At 40.6% G+C, this 22,136-nt stretch overlaps 1 protein-coding gene across 2 annotated transcripts in view; it reads left to right on the forward strand.

The window, feature by feature from the left end:
* Positions 1-11,761: 11,761 nt before the first annotated feature.
* LOC100560578 (very-long-chain enoyl-CoA reductase) overlaps positions 11,762-22,136 on the forward strand; it is a 46,567-nt gene continuing 36,192 nt past the window's right edge. For both annotated transcript variants that reach the window (XM_062977963.1, XM_062977964.1), the window contains exon 1: positions 11,762-12,130. In XM_062977963.1, the coding sequence (XP_062834033.1) occupies positions 11,777-12,130 (354 nt within the window). In that variant the 5' untranslated portion in view covers positions 11,762-11,776. The remainder of the gene's footprint in view (positions 12,131-22,136) is intronic.

The raw sequence follows: 22,136 nt of genomic DNA on the forward strand, positions 1-22,136 counted from the left end.
GCTCCGCCCAGCCAGGCGCAGGGGCTTTGGGACAGCCTTCTTTCTCTCTTTCGGGAAAGGTTTTTGAGCAGCGCCCTCTGCTGATTATGCGGAGAATTGTCGCTCCCGCCTAAAAGTCTTCATCGTGTCTGAAACCAGATACAGTGAAGACATATGCCCTTGCGCTTTGCTACTCTGCTGTTGAATACGCATGCCCAGTGTGGAATGCTTCTCACCACGTTAAAACAGTGGATGTGGCTCTTAGTGAGAAATGCCGCATTATCACAGGATATCTACGCCCTTCACCACTGGAGAAATTATTCTGTTTAGCCGGCATTGCACCGCCCGACATCCGGCGGGAAGTAGCAGCCAGCAATGAAAGGACCAAGACATGGACATCTCCGGATATCATCCTCTGTTCGGATATCAGCTTGCATGCCAACGCCTTAAATCAAGAAATAGTTTTCTAAGATCTACAGAGATACTAGCAGGTACACCTCAGCAAGCGAGAGTCCAAAAGTGGCAGGCTAAAACCCGGAACCTCAATCCATGACTGATACCGGATGAGAGTCTCCCAGTTGGGCACACAGAAGACTGGGAGACTTGGAAGGCACTGGACAGACTGCACTCTGGCACCACCAGATGCAGAGCCAACCTTAAGAAATGTGGCCACAAAGTGGAGTCCACGACATGCGAGTGTGGAGAAGAGCAAACCACAGACCACTTATTAACAATGCAGCCTCCGGTGGCCTAGGGGATAAAAGCCTCGTAACTTGAAGGTTGGGTTGCTGACCTGAAAGCTGCCAGGTTCGAATCCCACCCGGGGAGAGCGCGGATGAGCTCCCTGTATCAGCTCCAGCTCCATGCGGGGACATGAGAGAAGCCTCCCACAAGGATGGTAAAACATCAAAACATCTGGGCGTCCCCTGGGCAACGTCCCTGCAGACGGCCAATTCTCTCACTCCAGAAGCAACTCTGGTTGCTCCTGACACGAAAAAAAAACAATGCAGCCTGAGCCCTGCCACATGCACAATGGAGGACCTTCTTATAGCAACACCAGAGGCACTCCAAGTGGCCAGCTACTGATCAAAGGACATTTAGTATTGTTGTAGATTGAAGGGAGAGATAACACCAAGAGAGATCCTTTTGAGAGACCGAAAAGTCCAGTTTATTATTTCAGCTGAGTCTCTGGATGGAATCTGTTCCAAAAAGCAAACCAGAGCACCCTATCAAGGCGTTGACCTGCCTTTTATACATTTTCAGACAAAGAACATGCTTCTACATACATCTCGTCATTAGTACGTCACTTCACATGCTTACATACATGGGCATAAATATGCACAATCAGCATTTTCCTATCTAAGCAACCTAAAAACTTGTAGCAAGCTAGAGACACCAATCCATCATGAGGCCTACTTTGACCTGTCTGCTCTCCTTCCATTTAGCTGTACTAGGAACCACACTGGAATGTAGAAGGCCCCCCTTCTCCCCCCTGGCCTGTCAGCTTGTGCATCCCAAAAATCTAACACAGAGAGAGAGTTTGATTTTTCTACATTTCACTGCTTCTAATGTGCATACAATATATGTCTAAAAATCCATTTTTTCCATTCCTCATCAGTATAATGCTAAGCTTTTAGTGTTGTTTGTGCTTTCAAATACATTACAACTGTACCCTCAGTTCGCTTCTGACACAATCAATAAATAAATCGTGTCAGAAGTGAATTGAGAATACAGTTATTTATTTATTTATTTATTTATTATTGCATTTCTCTCCAGGAATTGTTCAGTCGTTTTCAACTCTTCGTGACCTCATGGACCAGTCCAGGCCAGAGCTCCCTGTCGGCCGTCACCATCCCCAGTTCCTTCAAGGTCAAGCCAGTCACTTCAAGGATACCGTCCATCCATCTTGCCCTTGGTTGGCCTCTCTTCCTTTTTCCTTCCATTTTCCTCAGCATCATGATCTTCTCCAAGCTTTCCTGTCTTCTCATGATGTGGCCAAAAAACCTCAACTTTGTCTCTAATATCCTTCCCTCCAGTGAGCAGCCGGGAATTATTTCCTGGAGGATGAACTGGTTGGATCTTCTTGCGGTCCAAAGCACTCTCAGGATTTTCCTCCAGCACCAAAGTTCAAAAGCATCTATCTTCCTTTGCTCAGCCTTTCTCATGGTCCAGCTCTCGCCGCCATAGGTTACTATGGGGAATACCATTGCTTTCACTATGCGGACCTTCTTTGCCAGTGTGATGTCTCTGCTTTTCAGTATTTTATTGAGGTTGGCCATTGCTCTCCTCCCAAGAAGTAGACGTCTTCTGATTTCCTGGCTGCAGTCTGCATCTGCAGTGATCTTCGCACCTAGAAAGATAAAGTCTGTCTGTTCTGTCACGCGCTGGGCCTGTAACTATTGTCTTTGTATAGGATGTATACTTTATGCCCAGCGGGAAGCCAGGGCGCCTCAAAGAGAGGTTCTTGAGGATTTTCCTGAAAAGGATAGTCCTTTGAGTCTTTAACGAGATAACAAAGTCTTTATTATTGAACAAATGTCAGAGATGACATTGATTTCCCCTTTCCACATTTTAGTTGTTTAAATTTTAATTATAGTAAGATTAATTCTAATTTTCTGCCTATAACCACTTAATTTGGTCGCGAGTTCTTTTGAGGAATATAATGTCCATCCCTTTCAGAACTAGCTCCATTTTAGTGTAGAAGGGTCCTTACATTAACTTTCTGTATAAATTGTTTCTGGAACTTTGTCTGGTCTCACCCAAGACCCCTTTGCTTAATTTCTTTAGATTTTTGTCTGCATGACAAAAATGTCTGTATAGCAAGTCATGCCAATATGGTAGGTATATATACAAATGTTAAGCTTATAGAAAATAGTAATAATTTGACACTATTCCAGCCATTACCATTAATCTATCAAGTGCTAGCTCTGACATAATACGGAAACAAAAGTAATTTAAACTCACATATGTTCTGGAGCCATCAAATCCTATCAGTAGGCAAGGATATCTCAGTGTATCTTTCTCATTATTGTACACCTGGGGCAGAGCAGCAAATAGCACCAAATTTCAATTTTGCCAATGCAGCATTATTACATCCCCAAAAATAGATTATCTGTTGCAATTTTGCATGTTACTTTTCTTGATCTGTTTCCTTCACATTGACAGAACTTTATTATTAAAATGTGTTATTGGGGTTTTTTTTGGGGGGGGGGGAATGCTATTAAACTCGAGATATAGGTTTCTACTTTATACCATACCCTACCAAAAAATATCTATTTTCTTGTTTCAAACATATTTTGTAAAGTATTTTCTTGATTTTCTTGACTAGAAGAATTCTATACAGTACCCAGACTTTTCTCTCCATGGAATACTTTAATTACTTTAAAGCAAAAGCTCCTGCCAAATCACTGGTTCTTTGTTGTACCTTTTGTGTAGCCAGCCAAAATATTAAGATTCAGGATAGGCACAAACAATGTTATTATTATTTTTTTCACCCTTATACAACCTAACCTTATAAAAATTCCATTCTTTGGCACAAGTGTAAGTGCCATTTAGTTCTTAGTCCAGTCTATGTAGGAAAGAGATTGAAATTTTAAATGTTAAGTACATTAAATATAACTATTAAACGTAACATTTTGCATCCTGATTTATGAATCAGGGAATATATTTACACTCTGCGTTTGGCATAATAAATCCTCTCTTTTGTGTGTGTTCTGTGTAAATGAAGCCTTGCCAGTGCATTTGGAATTTGCTGTGTAAGCTTTTGCTTATCACTGTCTATTGGACTCCAATACTAGTGAACAAAACTATTAGCTGTGTCCCAGAAGGCTAAAGTTACAATAGAGAAGATGGTTAAAAACAAGAGTTCAACCATCAAAGACTTGAACATTGTTCTAACTGTAATCACAATCTGCTTCTGATTTAAGCTTAACATCTGCATTTGAATTTTTTAGAAAGGAATTTCCATGCAAGCATGAGATTTTGCATTATACAATAGAGGTTAAAACTGAGGCGTGTCTAAAAATTTGAAGTGACTTTCTAAATCAGACTTGCGAGATATTGTTGTGCAGCTGATTTTGGACCTGGGATACTCCTGATTCTTTAAGGAAGCAGCATCTGTATTTTATTTTCGCAGACGTTAAGAGTATATTCTTCCTTTCAATTCAGATTTCAAGGAGGCCACTGCCTTACACAGAACAATAAAATATCAGCATGGACAGAAAAAATAAAACATTAACAAATAGTAAGAATTAAAAAATAAACGGAAATCAATATAACAGCTGAAGATACCAATGAAAGGAACAGAGATCTGCAGAAGCTAAATAATTAAAAATCAGAAAGAATAGGGTGGATGTTCACCTGGCACATGAAAATCAGCAGCAAAGATTCCTCTAAGGGCCCTTCTGCACTTCCATATAAAATCTAGATTATCTGCTTTGAACTGGATTATATAGTAGTGTAGACTCATATAATCCAGTTCAAAGCAGATATATGGATTTTCTACTTCGATAATATGGATTGTATGGCAGTGTAGAAGGGGTCTAAGGGAGCGATTCTAGTTTTGGTATCCCCACCAGGAAGGTCATACATGAAACCTAAGAAAGTGGGCTAACTGAACACTAAATCTAAAACACTGATAGAAGTGTTGTAATATGTATATCCTGAGGGCATACTCACACTCCATCCCCTGAAGAGATTATGAGTTGTGGCAAAAGGCCCACTATACCAGCAGAACGTAAGATACAGCATAAGCACAAAAAGTTGAGTATCCTTTATCTGGAATTCTGAAATCCGAAATACTTCAGAATTGTCCCCATGGGTGGCTGAGATAGTGACACCTTTTCTTACTGATTTTTTCATGCACAAAGCAATTAAACATATTGTTTAATTACCTTTAGGCTATGTGTATACAGCTAAATGAAACGTAAATGAATTTTGTGTTTAGACTTGTGTCCTATCTTCAAGCGTTTGGCAATATAAGAATTCCAAAATCTGAAAAAATCCCAAACACTTCTCATTCCAATTATTTCAGACAAGGGATGCTCAACATGTACAACATTAGGATCAGCATCCAAAACCAAGTTTATTCCTTAAGTATAAATTCCCACTCAGGATATGCCACACACCTTCTACACATCTGTATTAAATCCACATTACCTGCTTGAAAGTGGATTATATGGCAGTGTGAACTCAGATAATCCAGTTCAAAACAGGTAATATGGATCATCTGCCTTGATATTCTGGGTTATATGGCTGTATGGAAGGGTCCTGTGGCCCCTTCCACACAGCTGTATAATGTCCACATTGAACTGAATTATATGACAGTGTGGACTCAGATAACCCAGTTCAAGTTAGATATTGTGTATTATCTTCCTTGATATTCTGGGGGCCCTTCCACACAGGCATATAACCCAGAATATCAAGGTAGATAATCCACAATATCTGCTTTGAACTGGATTATCTGAGTCCACACTGCCACACAATCCAGTTCAATGTGGATTTTATACAGCTGTGTGGAAGGGTCCTGAGTTAAATGGCTGTGTGGAAGGGCCCTGAAGAGCAGTGATCTTAATTCAGGTTCGCAATTATCAGAATAAAAGAAATAAAGCATGTAAAAGGTAGTTTTATTCCAACACATCTCGTTCTCTCCACAATTCTAGATGTGTCAAAGGTGTCCTTTGGGTTTTTGGGTATCTAGTCCGTAACTGTGTGGTGTAGCTGTTCTATGCATGGTTCCCAAAGAGGTATAGCTAAAGAGCAATGGAATAGGTCCGCCAGTAACAAATGGGGTACAATGTGATAATAGGCCGCGTCATTGCCCCTTCAGGTCCAGAAGTCCAGATGCAGAATTTGAGGGTATTTTAGTATCAACTGGCCACAAAGCAGAAGGACTATTGGAGCAATAACAATTTCCCCATTTTCTCTGTTCCCAAACCATTAAGATTGGCTAAGGCACAGCCAAGTAATTCAACCAGGAAGAACTAGTTGGCCCATTTCTGATTTTTAGTCAATACTGATTCCACATGGGATTTCTAGAGCAGGCTTCCTCTTCCAAACCTGCTCTTGGAGCTTGTTTTCACGAAGGAAAGAATAGACACCACTCAGTCTTTTGCCCGTCCAAACATATAACTCCATTTCTCCAAGGCCCTCTTGACCTGATTTAGAGCAACATGATACCTTCTTGCTGAGAGTTTTGTTCCATTTAATGTTGTTCTACTTTCAGTCTAATAAGTACATTGTTTTATTCTATCCATTTAGTGTAATAGATTTTCTGTTTGCTTTGTGCCCTTGTTAGGACAGAAATGGTAAATGGTAAATAATTACTCACTGAAAAGACAGAAAGCTTCTTTTTCTTGTCTTTTTTTGGTGGTGGTGGTGGTGGGGGGGGGAATAAGTACATAAGTTAGGTTAAAAGCAGTAAACCAAGAAGCTGCTATTCAGACAGTTCAGAAGTTCCCTGAATGGGAACTTATAATTAAGGAGATAGATAGATAGATAGATAGATAGATAGATAGATAGATAGATAGATAGATAGATAGATAGATAGACAGACACACACACAGACACACAGACACACACACACACACACACACAGAGTCCACTTGCTTCACTGCCAACAGAACCTCTGAAGATGCAGGCCACATATGCAGGAGAAACATCAGGAGAGAATGTTACTGGAACATGGCCATACAGCCCAAAAGACTCAACACAACCCAAGGATTCCGGGCATTAAAGCCTTTGACAAGACAAGAAGCTGTTGCCAGCCAGTTTATGGTCCAGTGGTCTGGAACAGTGCTGTCAAAGGAGGGCTTTGTAGCAGATGTCTAGGGCCTGATCAGCAGAACAGACAGGCCTCCAAATATGGCATGACATGCAGACTTGGAAACTACTGCAATTAAATGCAACACTTCTCTTTGCATAGGGAAAAATAACATGTGAACTGGGTCTGCATGAACAGACAGCGGGTGTCAAGGTAGACTGCTGATATCACACATGATAGGTAAAGTAAGGTGCCCTCCTACACTGCTATATAAAATTCAGATTATCTGCTTTGAACTGGATTATATGGCAGTGTGGATGTATATAATCCAGTTTAAAGCAGATAATGTAGATTATCTGCTTTGATCATTTGGATCATATGGCAGCATAGAAGGGGCCTATGTTGGAAAGGAATGTGTGCCCGTTTCCCCCATCACAAAACTGCTATTGCTATTAGAATAAATGTCTGAACTGGACCAAAACAGTGTTTTGTAAACCAATGCAAATATAGAGGCATTTTGGGCTAAATATCCTAAAGCAGAGCTTTTGAAACATTTCATGTTGGTAATATACTTTTTAGACATGCATCATTTCACGACACAGTAATTCAGTTTTACTAGTAAACCGGAATTAAATCAAACCCTTATAAGAGATATAGACACATACATAAATGTTAAAAATGAAATGCATGAGGACACAACATATCTCATGAAAATCCTTCATTTATATTTATAAAATATTTGATTTATAAGATAATATACCTTTCCAAGATTTTGGTCATTTTTTGTTACGTTTATGCAATATACCTACACAGTGCAGCTGACACACAAATGTGTTGCAACACAGAGACACAAAGCTCTGATCTAAAGACACAAGATCCTGTTAGTTCTTGAACGTTCTGGTTAGTACTTGGATGGAACGCCACCAACGAATACTGGATATTGTAGGCTATATTTTAGAGGAAGGAACTGGCAAAACTACCCATGAGTATGCCTTGTCAAAGAAAACCTTATGAAATTCATAGGGTCATCTTATGTTGACAGGCATCCTGAAGGCACATGGATACACAGGCCCCTTCTACACTGCCATATAACCCATATGATCAAAGCAGATAATCCAGATTATCTGCTTTGAACTGGATTATATGTCTACACTGCCATTTTATCTACATTTTATATGGCTGCACAGAAAGGGCCACAGAGAAAGAGGAGTTTCGTTCTATTTCAGAAAAAAAAAACCCAATATCTTTCGCCATTTTAAAGACTAGATTTATTACAGTATAAGCTTTCATGGGGGCCATCTGTATATGCCACAAATGGAGATGCAGATCCGGAATAAGGGACTCTGATGAGTGCTACCAGAGTCAGCATAGTGTTTAGCCCATATAGTACGGCTCCCATATTCATGTGGGATATGTTCTGGACTTTGTGCAAATACACAAAACCATGGATAATAACAAACTCTTTTGAAATTAATAACTTCCAAGAATACCATAATGGTGTCTTAGTGCATTAGAAAATGCTTAGAGAGAACATATTTTGTCAGAAGTAGATAAATGATACTGGTCCTGGGGATATGAGGATTGTACTGTAGTCTAATTTAAAGGTGTTTTGTCCCTATTCAAGCCACAGAAGGTTAATTTTACCTTTGGATGATCTGGATTATATGAGTTAACGCTGCAATATAATGCAGTTCAAAGCAGATACTCTGGATTGTATATGGGAGTGTAAAAGGGGCCTGGGTTAAATGACTTTGCATTACTATTATAAAAGTACAGTACAGTAGTCTCACTTATTCAACATTCGCTTATCCAACATTCTGGATTATCCAACACAGTCTGCCTCCCACCCGGATCCACAGCTGTTTCTCTAGGTAGCAAGGACTAAACTTTTAATGTATTTAATTTTCGACAATGTTGTTACTGTAAGTTCATTTTATGCAATTATATCTTTATTTGTAATCAATTTGTTAGTAGCCAATATTTTTGTAGTGAATGATTTCAATACATTGCGATGTTTGGTGCTAAATTCGTAAATACATAATGTTATCATGTATTGAACAGCTTTTTCTGTCGATTTGTTGTAAAAATGATGTTTTGGTGCTTAATTTGTAATCATAATGTAATTTAATATTTTATATGCTTTTCCTTAATCCCTCCTTATTATCCAACATTTTCACTTATCCAATATTCTGCTGGCCTGTTTATGTTGGATAAATGAGACTCTACAGTACTTTTAAAAACAGTGATGGCTAATAGTTCTGATATTGTTCCCTGACTACAGCTTGAGCATCCAAAATTCTGAAATACTAAAAAAATCCAGAATCGTTCAAATGGGTGGCAAAGACTGGATCCACACTGCCCTATACCCCAGGATCTGATTCTTGATTATCTGCTTTGAACTGGATTATGTGACTCTACACTGCCAGATAATCTGGGATCAGATCCTGGGATAAAGGGCAGTATAGATCCAGCCATAGTGACTGGATCCACACTGCCGTATCATGTAGTTTGGAAATGTATTATATGGTTAATGTAGATCCATATAATGCATCACAATTCACAATACGTAACTGCTTCACAATACGTATATGGATCTACAGCCAGTGACACCTTTGCTTTGTCATTGTACATAAAAATTGTTTCATGTCCCAAATTATTAAGAACGTTGCATATAAAATTAACTTCAAGCTTTCTTCTTAGATTAGATTTGTATGTAAGTTGGAACAAGTACTTTTAAAACTGTACGCCTTTTTTAGTTTTGGATAGCATAGGGTAGGGTGTCTGTTTGCTGTCTGTGACCCTGTTCAGATTTCACCTCACTTTCTGTCCCTGTAAGAAATGGATTTTGAAACATTTGGGTAGTGGTAGAAACACAGATTGGTGATAAAGCTTCAGTGGAGACACCTTTCCCCCATGATAATATGGTGACTCTTTCAGGAGTGAATTTCTCTTCCTTCCTAGAGGTAGATTTTTCCCACTGTTGTCTCACTCAGTTCTTGACTGGGGCCCACACAGCTGAATAAAATCCCACATTTTCTGCTTTGAACTGGAATATATAGCAGTGTGGACTCAGATAACCTAGTTCAAAGCAGACATTGTGGGATTTTCTGCCTTGATACTACAGGTTATACAGCTGTGTGGAAGGGCTGTAGGAGTCTGATGTTTGTAACTTGATGACTGCCTGCATATTCAAATGCAAATATTCACAATCAGCAAAAATCTGAAATTCCAACGCTTCTGCACCCAAGCATTTGATAAGGGATACATTCAGGGCCCTTCCACACAGCCATATAACCCAGAATATCAAGGCAGATAACTCACAATATCAGCTTTGAACTGGGTTATCTGAGTCCATACTGCCATATATCCCAGTTCAATGTGGATTTAATGCAGCTGTGTGGAAGGGACCTTCGGCTTTATAACATTCCCTGCCCTGCTAGCCAATGATGAAGGAGTGGGATACAGCTGTGCCAACAAAATGAACAGACAAGGCGAAGCTGTGCACTGACTCTGGGGCCTCTTCCACACAGCTGTATAAAATCCACATTGTACTGGATTATCTGGCATTGTGGACTCAGGGCCTTTCCACACAGACATTATGTTGTTGTTTATTTGTTGGAACAGTCCACGTCAGAGCTTCCTGTCAGCCATCGCCACTCTCACCTCATTCAAGGTCAAGCCAGTCACTTCAAGGATACCATCCTTCCATCTTGCCCTTGGTTGGCCCCTCTTCCTTTTCCCTTCCTTTTCCCTCAGCATCATGATCTTTTCCAAGCTTTCCTGTCTTCTCATGATGTGGCCAAAGGAATTCAACTTTGCCTCTAATATCCTTCCCTCCAGTGATCATTATTTCCTGGAGGATGGACGGGTTGGATCTTCTTGCGGTCCAAGGCACTCTCGGGATTTTCCTCCAGCACCACAGTTCAAATCTATCTTCCTTCGCTCAGCCTTCCTTATGGTCCAGCTCTCACATCCATAGGTTACTATGAGGAATAATATTGCTTTAACTATGCGGACCTTTGTTACCAGTGTGATGTCTTCACTATTTGATCACAATTGGTCATTGCTCTCCTCCCAACTTCTCAAGTTGCTCCTGACACGAAAAAAAACCTGCCTCCACGTTTCCCCCCTCTATTTGCCAGTTAGCAATCAGTCTGGTTGCCACACCGCCATATAACCCAGAATATTAAGGCAGACAATCCACAATATTGGCTTTGAACCGGGTTATGAGTCCAAACAGCCATATAACCCAGAATATCGAGGCAGATAATCCACAATATTGGCTTTGAACAGGAGTATCTGAGTCCACACTGCCATATAATCCAGTTCAACGTGGATTTTATACAGCTGTGTGGAAGGGGCCTGCGTCCACACTGCCATATAATCCAGTTCAAAGCAGTTAGTGTGGGATTTTATACAGCTGTGCGGAAGGAGCCGCAGATATTCCAGTTCAAAGCAGATACTGAGGATTATCTGCCTTGATATTCTGGATTATATGGCTGTGTGGAATAGGTATGAGTTTTTGCCGGAACTTGAAAACACCTCCAAGATCCTGAAGGTAAGTTTCGCACTTGTTGCCTGTGTGATTAAAAACACAGCAATCCCCTGACATCTGCCAGGGTGGATTTATTTTCAAATACAGTAAAGTCTCACTTATCCAAGCTAAACGGGCCAGCAGAAGCTTGGATAAGCGAATATCTTGGATAGTAAGGAGGGATTAAGGAAAAGCCTATTACACATCAAATTAGTTTATGATTTTACAAATTAAGCACCAAAACTTCATGTTATACAACAAATCTGACAGAAAAAGTAGTTCAATACGCAGTAATGTTATGTTGTAATTACTGTATTTACGAATTTAGCACCAAAATATCATGATATATTGAAAACACTGACTACAAAAATGGCTTGGATTATCCAGAGGCTTGGATAAGCGAGACTTGGATAAGTGAGACTCTACTGTACCACAGTTCATGCGTGTCGCTTGTGAGATGCCAACCTTTTATAAAGAGACATGGCAGGCGGGTATGTTAAAGGATGCAGGGAAGCGTGTCGAGAGAATTCGGAGGTCTGGCGCATTCACACATTCACAGCGGCAAACGCGTGTCCGCTGCGCGCGCTCGACGCTCCTGGCTGCTGCGGAGACGCCGGAGGCGCCTCGCCCTGGGTCTCCCCGGCAGGTCTCCTTCTTCCTTCGGAGGAGGAGAATGGAGGAGGAGGGAGCCTCCTGATTGGCCGGAGCATCTGCCGGGGCCCCCAATTAAAGTGCAGCGGGAGGAGGGGGAGGAGGAGGACGACGACGACGAAGAAGAAGAAGAGGAGGAGGAGGAGGCGCCGTCTTGGCTGCTGGAGCCGGGCGGCAGGATGGGCAGCCGCATCACTTTCTTCGAGGTGAGCCCGGGCAAAGGGGACGGGAGGGGGGATCGGGCCCGGCAAGTCCCGCAGCAATGAGTCTCTTGCAGGCAGGAAAGGAAGGCATCCGCCTCCGCTTCCCTTGGCACCTCCTCTGCATTGGAGCGAAGGGGCTCCCACTAGACTCCTGCCAGCCAAAGGCAGAACTCCTTTTCCAGCTAGAGTGGGATTTGACCCCATTCTGCCAAACAGGGAGACACAACCCAAGCCCTCCTGAGAGATACACATCCAGTCTCTGTCCCAGGAGAGATTCCTGCACACTTCGAGGCACCCTGGGCAGCTCTTTAGGGCAGGCATGGGCAAACTTGGGCCCTCCAGGTGTTTTGGACTTCAACTCCCACAATTCCTAACAGCCGGTAGGCTGTTAGGAATTGTGGGAGTTGAAGTCCAAAACACCTGGAGGGCCCAAGTTTGCCCATGCCTGCATTAGGGTCAGAAACTTCCACCTAAGGTTGAGGGAGAGTTGGAATTGCTGTGCGTCCTGGTCCTAGCTGACTCCCATCTTCAAACCACATCCTTCCTTCGGAGATTGCTCTTTTAAGCCATGTGTGTTGGGATTCAACCCCGCATTGCCCAAGTCTCAAGTCCTTAGTGAAGAACAGTTTAGTCGGAGCCCCTGGTGGCGCAGTGGGTTAAACCTTTGTGCCGGCATGACTGCTGACTTGAAGGTTGGGTTGCGGACCAGAAGGTTGCAAGTTCAAATCCAACCCCAGGGAGAGTGCGGATGAGGTCCCTCTATCAGTTCCAGTTCCATTCGGGGACATGAGAGAAGCCTCCACAAGGATGGTAAAAACATCAAAACATCCGGACATCCCCTGGGCAACGTCTTTGCAGACAGACGATTCTCTCACACCAGAAGCAACTTGCAGTTTCTCCAAAAAAAAGGAACACCGAGTTAGCCTTAGAAAAGTCTAAGGGTTTCCCTTCTCCCATGTCTCCTGTATGACAGTTGAGAATGTGTCGATTTCTTCTCTCTGTTCTGCTTTTGTTCTGCCTGGTTGTGTAGAATTGATACTTTTCTACTTTTGCAAGCCTTTTTAAATTTGACTTCTGTTTCTTACATCTTGGGCCCATTCCACACAGTGGAATAAAATCTCACATTATCTGCTTTGAACTGGAATATATGGCAGTGTGGACTCAGATATCCCAGTTCAAAGCAGATATTGTGGGATTTTCTGCCTTGATATTACAGATTTTGGCTGTGTCGAAGGGCCCTTAGTATGAAAGAGATGTAGTGCTTGGGTGTTTCCCCCCCCCCTCTCTTGAAACCTTAGAAGAGGTGAATATTAGAGAAGCTCAGACCCGGTTCTTGATTATTAAGAAATGCAGTTATTTCTTACTATTGTAAATAAACCTTTTGTGATTTTTAAGATTGGACTCTGCATCTTTGCCTGCCTAAGCTCTGAATTCTTTACAGCCACGTCATATCGCACCTCATGCTCTGCTGGCTAATGAGTTGAATGCTCAACTTTTGTATCCCATTTGATTTCTAGATACTTTGCTATATTTTAGGGTAGTTTTCCTTAACAATGTGCACCTTTCAGATCCATCTAGTGCTGATGTTTAGCCCAAGCGGGCCACGAAGGACCCGCTTCCTACACCTGTGCCTGAGTACATGGTTGTGACTGAGGGAGACCCCATGGATAACATAGAGCTTTCTTAGGCAGAGGAGGATTTAACAGTTCCTTGTTCCTGTTGTTATGGCAACACTAGAGTGACGGGTTTTCTTGTTCCTAAGGGGATTGCCGTCACCGTTCTCTGAGTCTGACAAAGTGCAACTTGCCCAATGGGTTTGCACACCCGAGCAGTGATGCAGATGCCGATTGCCAGAGTCCTATCCCAACCGCTGAACCATGTTGGTTCTTATTGATCTCCAAATACTTGAATGCTGGAACTGGGTGACCCACTGTTGAAAAACAGGACCCTAAGACATGGGAGAGGGGAATGACATAACACAGTCACCAAATTGTGCATGCTTTGCATCATGTGTTGTTAAATGCTTTGATTATTCATTATGAATATGAACCTGCTTGATGCTTTAGGCTTTCCCTTCATTTGCTTGCTTTATCGCCTTAATAATATTGATTATTAATAATATTAATTATGTGATTTTATAGTTCTGATGTATTAATTTGTTATATGTGCACTCTGGAGTGCCTTTGTAAGCCGCCCCGACTCTCTTTGGGGAGATGGGGCGGGATACAAGAATAAAGTTATTCTTATTTTATTATTATTATTATTATTATTATTAATAAACTTTATTTATATCCCACCACCATCTCCCCAAAGAGACTCGGGGCGGCTTACAAAGGCACTCCTGAGTGCACATATAACATACAGCAAATAAAAAAAACAGTACATAAGTATAAAGTAAGTCACATAAAATTATAACAACAGCCCCTATCTGCTGTAAGGAATCCCACAATTGAATACATATTTCTGAAAGTAGTGGAGAAAGTGGGAGACTTCTGTGCTTCTTGTCTGTGCATTCACTATTGGCATCCTAAACAAAATTAGATTCTTTCATGCCACAGCAAAGATGACTATTTGGCACTCTTTAGTGTTGTTTGAAAAAATTTACAAAAGAGAAATACAACCATTGTGTAATTGAAACTTTCAATGACTAGAAGTTCCTAGAGAGGGAAGGAATGAATATTCAAAGTCTGCCATTTCTGTGAATCGCTCTCCAAGTGCTGATGACCATGCAGATGGAGGTCATAAGAATCTTGAAGAGCCCTTGTTGTTACATAACTTGAATACTTTTCTTCGAGTCTTTTGAAATCGTCACACCTAGTAATTGCTCTTTCTCTGACTTGTGCTCAAACATGTGCATAGATTTTTTTTATCGTGTCAGAAGCGACTTGAGAACATACTGCAAGTCATTTCTGATGTGAGAGAATTGGCCGTCTACTGAGATGTTGCCTAGGGGATGCCTGGATGTGTTACCATCCTGCTGGGAGGCTTCTCTCATGTCCTTGCAAGCTAGAGCTGACAGACAGGAGCTTACCCCATCTCGTGGATTCAAACCGGCAACATTCAAGTCAGCAACCCAACTTTAAAGTCAGCAGTCCAGCCAGCACAAGGGTTTAACCCATTGCACCACTGTGGCTCCATATAGACTTTGTTTATTTAGTATTTTGGTCCCTGGACAAGGAAGTGAATATTTGTCTTTTTCTTTGAAAAGCTTTGTTTACAAAAACATCTAAAACCAGGTGCAAAAGTATATTTCTCTTTTCAGAGACCACATCCATCCTCTATTCTATATTCATGCAATTGTTTTAAATAACTGCTTCCTAAATGGCAGGTCCTGGCCCCAAATGTGTCCCCTTACCTTAGTGTTGGGGTCATAAAATATTTGGCAACATTAAGAGGTTTCTGAATGCCACATAGATATTACCATGAATCTGTTAGCAATAACATGCAGTGTTTACAGTAGGCTCTACAGAAAACACTTTATCTGTACTTCAGGAAAGGAAAATTAGCCTTTTGAAAGCCTTTCAAATGCTGTTGTTGAAGACCTTCATGGCCAGAATCATTGGGTTGCTGTGAGTTTTCCGGGCTGTATGGTCATATTCCAAAAGCATTATCCCCTGACATTTCATCCACATCTATAGCAGGCATCCTCAGAGGTGTAAGGTCTGATGGAAACTAGGCAAGTGGGGTTTATATATCTGTAGAAAGTCAAGGTTGGGAGAAAGAACTCTTGTCTGTTTGAGGCAAGTGTGAAACCCCCGTGTTTCTTAATATTTGTTCATATATACAAAACTTTGGAATTAGATACGACTTAGGTTTTAAAAACGAAGATTTGCACACTCCTAATACCAACATACCCGGGTCATGTAAAAATATCTTGGGTAAAAAGGGGTTGCAAGTGGAAAAGGTTTAAGAAGCTCTGTTTTAGATAGTATATATTATGCCTGGAAATGTCAAGAACAGGCCGTAAGCAACATTTCATAGAGGCTTATTTTAGCTGGTCTATTTTACATTCATTCCTTCTCCATCCCACTTTTAACCAACAGTATGTAGATCTCTTGAGGCATACTTAGACACACTTCTAAACTGAGGTCAGATTTCCTCTGACCCTGTCAACAACCAAGAATTTACATAAACATCATTGAGGAAAGAGATCAAAAGTTCTATCTCCCTTTGCCCTTCCTCCACCCACTTCCACCTGTTGCTCCCTATCACCTTTTGCTTTGGTGCTTTTGGAGCAGTGTTCTATTTTTTTAAAAGCTTAGAAACATCCCACAACACTCCAGTAACATTATCAACTCTTGTCTTCTTGTCACATTAGATTTTATGTATTTTTAAAAACATTTTTTTTGTAATTTGGCAAAGGCACTTTTTCAGCAGTTCTATGTCCTTTAGCAAGAAAGCTATTTTTGCTTTCATTAGTATAGTACTGAAACTGTGTGTAGAAAGGTGAGTGGGTGTAGACTGTTAGTGTAAATTATATTGCAAACGGGTAGTAATATTTCTTAGCCACTAAAATACCAAACTATTGCCAGATTCTGTTGCTATCCCCTTTATTAAATTTTGTACTGTGCAATCTGGTCTTTATTATAATGTTAATAAAGTTATAATAAGATCATGGTAACTTAGCACTTTAAGTATTTTAGAGGAAAATGTGCTGTGGTTATGGGAGAAGATGCTCATATCTCTTAGGGCCCTTCCACACAGGCATATAACCCAGAATATGAATGGTGAGCGCCCGCTGTTAGCTCCAGCTTCTGCCAACCTAGCAGTTCGAAGACATGCCGATGTGAGTAGATCAATAGGCGGGAAGATAATGGCGCTCCATGCAGTCACGCCGGCCACATGACCTTGGAGGTGTCTACGGACAACGCCGGCTCTTCGGCTTAGAAATGGAGATGAGCACCAACCCCCAGAGTCAGACATGACTGGACTTAACATCAGGGGAAACCTTTACCTTTTACCTTATGAATGCAGATAATCCATAATATCTGCTTTGAATTGGGTTATCTGAGTCCATACAATCCAATTCAACGTGGGTTTTATATAGCTTTGTGGAAGGGGCCAAAGTCTTTTGATAGATCGATGAAATGCCTTATTTAAAAAACCACTTGAAAGATACTGAAGAATATTCTTTTTGCCTTTTATTGAGCAATTCCATCTCTTCAAAGAAATATCCTGCATGTTTGTTCAATAGAGAATAGTGTTCTTGAAAGCAGTGCTTCTAAGGGCTACAATGGGTAGAATTGAAGCATGGGTAGGGCCAAGTTCAAGAAGGCAGGTTCAAGTATAGAGGCAACAAGTATCATGATATAGTTAGTCCTTAGTATCCACCAAGTTTGATTCCAGGATCCTGCATGATACCAAAATCCATGAATACTCAAGTCCCATTATATGTGACGGTGTAGTAAAATGGTTTCTCTGATATAAAATGGCAAAATTGAGATTTTCTTGGGGGAACTTTTTGTTTTTGAATATTTTCAAGAGATGGATGGTTGAATCTGTGGATATGGAGTGCTGACTGTAGTAATCTGGGATGTTGATCCCAGAGGAAAAGGCAGGCAGGGTACAGGTTCAGGAATAGAGTCATCTTTCCACTTTTGCAGGAGGTAGGGGCATAACTTCCCCCAGAAAAGTGGAAATACCATAAATATCTCAGGGTGTCAGTGCTACAGTCCTGAGTGAAGGGACAACTTTCACTCTTCTTTTTCTTCTGTGTTGGGTGCTTCTGTCCCCCCCCCCCCCCCAGGCTTCGCCCTTCTTTTGCCGCAAGAGAAACAGACATTCATGGCATAAAGGAAAAGGGAGCCAGATCCATGGATTAAGTGAAGTGGTCCTCTTACCTGAGATATACCTAAGCGCTAACAGGTAGAAGCGTCAAGCATCAAGATACAGTGGGTTCTTGGTATCCGCCAGGTTTGATTCCAGGATTTCTCATGGATACCAAAATCTGCAAATATTCAGGGCCCATTAGATATGATAGTGTAGTAAAATAGTGTTTCTTGGGGGAACTTTTTTGTTTTTGAATATTTTCAAACTATGAATGGTTGGATCCGTGGATACTGGGGGCTAACTGTAGTTATCTGGGATGTTGATCCCAGAGGAAAAAGTTAGGCAAGGTACTGGTGGTTGAATGTTCAGGCCATTTATATATATACAGTAGAGTCTCACTTATCCAACGTAAACGGGCCGTCAGAACGTTGGATAAGCGAATATGTTGGATAATAAGGAGAGATTAAGGAAAAGCATATTAAACATCAAATTAGGTTATGATTTTACAAATTAAGCACCAGAACATCATGTTATACAACAAATTTTACAGAAAAAGTAGTTCAATACGCAGTAATGCTATGTAGTAATTACTGTATTTACGAATTTAGCACCAAAATATCACAATATATTGAAAACATTGACTACAAAAATGCGTTGGATAATCCAGAATGTTGGATAAGTGAGACTCTACTGTATATGTATATATATATATATATATATACACACACACACACTAGAAAGGGAGGGGGGAGAGAGCATCAGTTTCATGTGTATTTGTATCCCTTTACCCCAGTATTTTCAAATCTAACTAAATATACATATTAGGTTGCCAGAAACATACTAGGTTTCGACAAAAGGAAACAAAATCAAGGATACCAACACATTCTGTTTTTCAAATCACACAAGTCCTTTCTCCATAATACACAGCAAGGAAATATATTACCCTGAGAATAGATTGACATAAATAGGATGCAAATGATTCCAGAAGAAAGAACATAGCCTAAATCGAATGGTTAGTCCTAACAAGAGTAGACTCAGTGGGTCAATTTAACTTACATAACGGATGATTGATATTTTCTCATTATTTAGTGCGATTAATCTAGCTTGTAGTTGGACTAGAGGTCTATCTCTGTGGCTACTGATAATGAAGAAAAGCTTCCAGTATAATGCTTTTAAAGATGTTCAGGATCACTAGCAACATCATGATATTCAGAAGCAGGTTTGCTAAATGCAAGAGAGTAGTTCCACACTATGTGATTCTTGTATTTCTGAACACCAGTCTCTGTAACTTGAAATGTAATGGAGTCTAGCTAGCTCTTTCTGTTTTCTCAATTTTGAAAGAAATGCAGAAGCCAGCAAAGTCAGTGCCTAAAGCTATTGTTGACTTTAATTTTCCCGAAGCTCTTCTCACATGTAAAACTTCCAGTAGGAGAGAAAAAGACACCAAAAGATGTGATTGTGACATGTGTGGGAGGAAACCGATGCTACTGTGATCAAGAATATATGACAAGAAAATGTTCATATGATATTTCCCTGTAGTTGTATATTATGTTTTCAGGGGATTTTTTTACATCCTATAAGAGGTGAATTTTTTACACTGGTGCTACAGAAGTCTGCTTAATTGTGCAATAATGCCACAAATATCTTGTGATATTGTGTTTGGATTGTCTATCAAAGGAGAGTCAGCATCCTTACTTTATATGGCTATTTTTTTTTTAGAAGATTCAAAACATTTTTTTTAGAAAATACCAGCAGGGCTTCTAAATTTGCATTCTTTTTATATGGAACTTGGCAAATAGCCATGACAGGTACACATCAAATTAAATTAGCAAGAAAATTTGAAAATATCTGATTTTAGACACACTTCCCTTCACATTTCACTGCACAAAACAGAAAAATATTTTAAATGTATTACATTCTGTCAGTAATCAGGCATAACTGTGATATGATTGGCCTTCTTTATTCTTTTTTTATTTCCCCTTTGCCTACCCCCCCCCTTTAAATTGCCATTATGTTTCAATTCTGTGACATTTACAATAAAACAATGTTCCATAAAATAATAAATAAAATTATGGAGAGTTTAAAATAATTAAGTGAGGAGAATTTTCAATTTTTGCGCTTCCCCATTAAGGGCAAGCTGGAATTTCCATGTACACCGTACACCTCACAGAGAGAAGAAGAGGCTTAATTAGCCAATTAAGTATCACCATATCTCATCTACTGACAGTATGCCAGACACTGACAAATTCATTTGGAATTTATATAATTTCTGCAGCCATGAAAGCTTTGAAAGTCGTCTTGGACTTTAAAAGAAAATGAAATATTGGGATACAAGCATAAATCAGTTAATAAAGTCTCTGACAAAGAGGCTTCTGTTAACAAATGCTTTTACAGGAATCCACTTGTTGTCTTCTGTCTAGCTAAAAGTTTTTGCACTATTGGCATTGGGAGGATGGTGAAAGAAGGCTAGAGAAAGATAGCTTGTCTGCAGTAACCAATACAATAAAACTTGATCTGGGAAAAGACAGGATTTGACTCCGGATGCTTCTGTTGTAACTATGTCTGCTTACATACAACAGGCAAGATAAACAGCTGCATCCATAATCACTTACTGAGCATGTGTGAAGAGCAAAATAAAAGAAAAAGGGAAAGTGTATTAGTGTATCTCACCAGTTGGCAAATTGAAAGAGAATAGATCTGTAAGGGTCCTTCTACACAAGCACTAAAATACAATTTGAAGCCAGCTCAAGATGAGGGTGTCTACAAATGGTAAACTCCCAAAGTGAGCTACAACATAGACCCAGTCAGAAACAGCATGATTAAAAAAAACTCACTGGAAATTCTGAATCAAGGCATAAAATCCTCTGAAGCTTGCCTTTGTATAAACATTGCATAGGAGGAAGCCAAAAACGAAATGCGAAGCGCTTATGTAGACAGGGCTAATGCTGCAGCAGTCCAAGTAAGAAACCAGATACACAGCTTAGCTGGAAGGTAAACAAGCAGCTCCTTCCGGAAAGGATACCATAGCATTCCCATAGGAACCCTGAATTACTGTCCCTTGCTGCACTTGGCACTGTTTTCTACTAGCACATCCCACCAGAGGAGATTGGAGGAGGGGGGGAACTCAACAGATATTTTGTGGACTCTGTCCCAGCTTCCAACTAGTTCATGAGGTGTCTGTGTAGGCACTTCGAAGTGATCAGATCTCTTAAATCCATTTCCTAACACGGATTACATGGTTGTGTAGAAGCTGCCTGAGTTTCATCATCAAAATGGAAAACATAAAAGTGGAGCTGTTGAAAGAAAAATACCCCAGGCTTTTTTTTTTTTGGAAGAGGCTTTCAGGTGGTCTCTAGAAGATCCAGAATGTTTTCATTTACTTATTAAAGCTTTACCTGATCACATGTGCTTAAAACAGTGGTTCTCAACCTGGGGTCCCCAGATATTTTTGGCCTTTGACTCCCAGAAATCCTAACCACTGGCTTAAAAGGTTGGATGAAATATGTTGATTTCCTCTTGTTTTTTAATGATGTGGGAACCATCCCCATCTTTCCTACTTCTGGTACCAAAGTTTCTGTTAAAGAACAAAAGGACAGGAATGCATCTATTTCAGTATCCCTGTAGTTAACAAGAAACAGAAATTACAAATGAGAAACTCAGTGCTATATTACACTGAAGCTATATAGTGAGGATCACGATTTCTTTAAACTAAATAATTCAGACCAATCCCACAGTGTATGGAAACTCATCAATAATAAATCCAGCACCAAGCAAGGCAAATAGATTATTGTCAACAACACCATCAACACCAGCACTTAAGTGGAGCCTTGCAAGCCAAGCCAAGCAAGTGAATTCTTGTTAGAATATTCTGGCTGCCATATAACATTTGGATATAAAATGAATCTCACAGAGGTGTTTGTTTCTAGGAGGCAAACACAACGTGATGGACAACAATATGAACACAGTCTGTCAAGCATTTGCTCTATGGGCTGCCTTGTCCTCAGACACTTGTTTCAGTTGTTTTAGACCAGTGGTTCCCAACCTTTTTTGACCAGGGACCACTTTGACCTGTGACCAGGGCCGTAGCCAGAAAAAAAAATTCGGGAGGGGTTTTGAAAATTTGGGGGGGGGGGGGGTTGAACCCCTTGCACCCCCCCCCCCCGCCGCTACAAACCTGTCAATATCTGCTTGAGATAGTGCTTGGAGGGACTCTTAATGTTTTGCGTCTCATAGACTTAGC

This window comes from Anolis carolinensis, chromosome 4, assembly GCF_035594765.1.
Source record: "Anolis carolinensis isolate JA03-04 chromosome 4, rAnoCar3.1.pri, whole genome shotgun sequence".
Taxonomy (NCBI): Eukaryota; Metazoa; Chordata; class Lepidosauria; order Squamata; family Dactyloidae; genus Anolis; species Anolis carolinensis.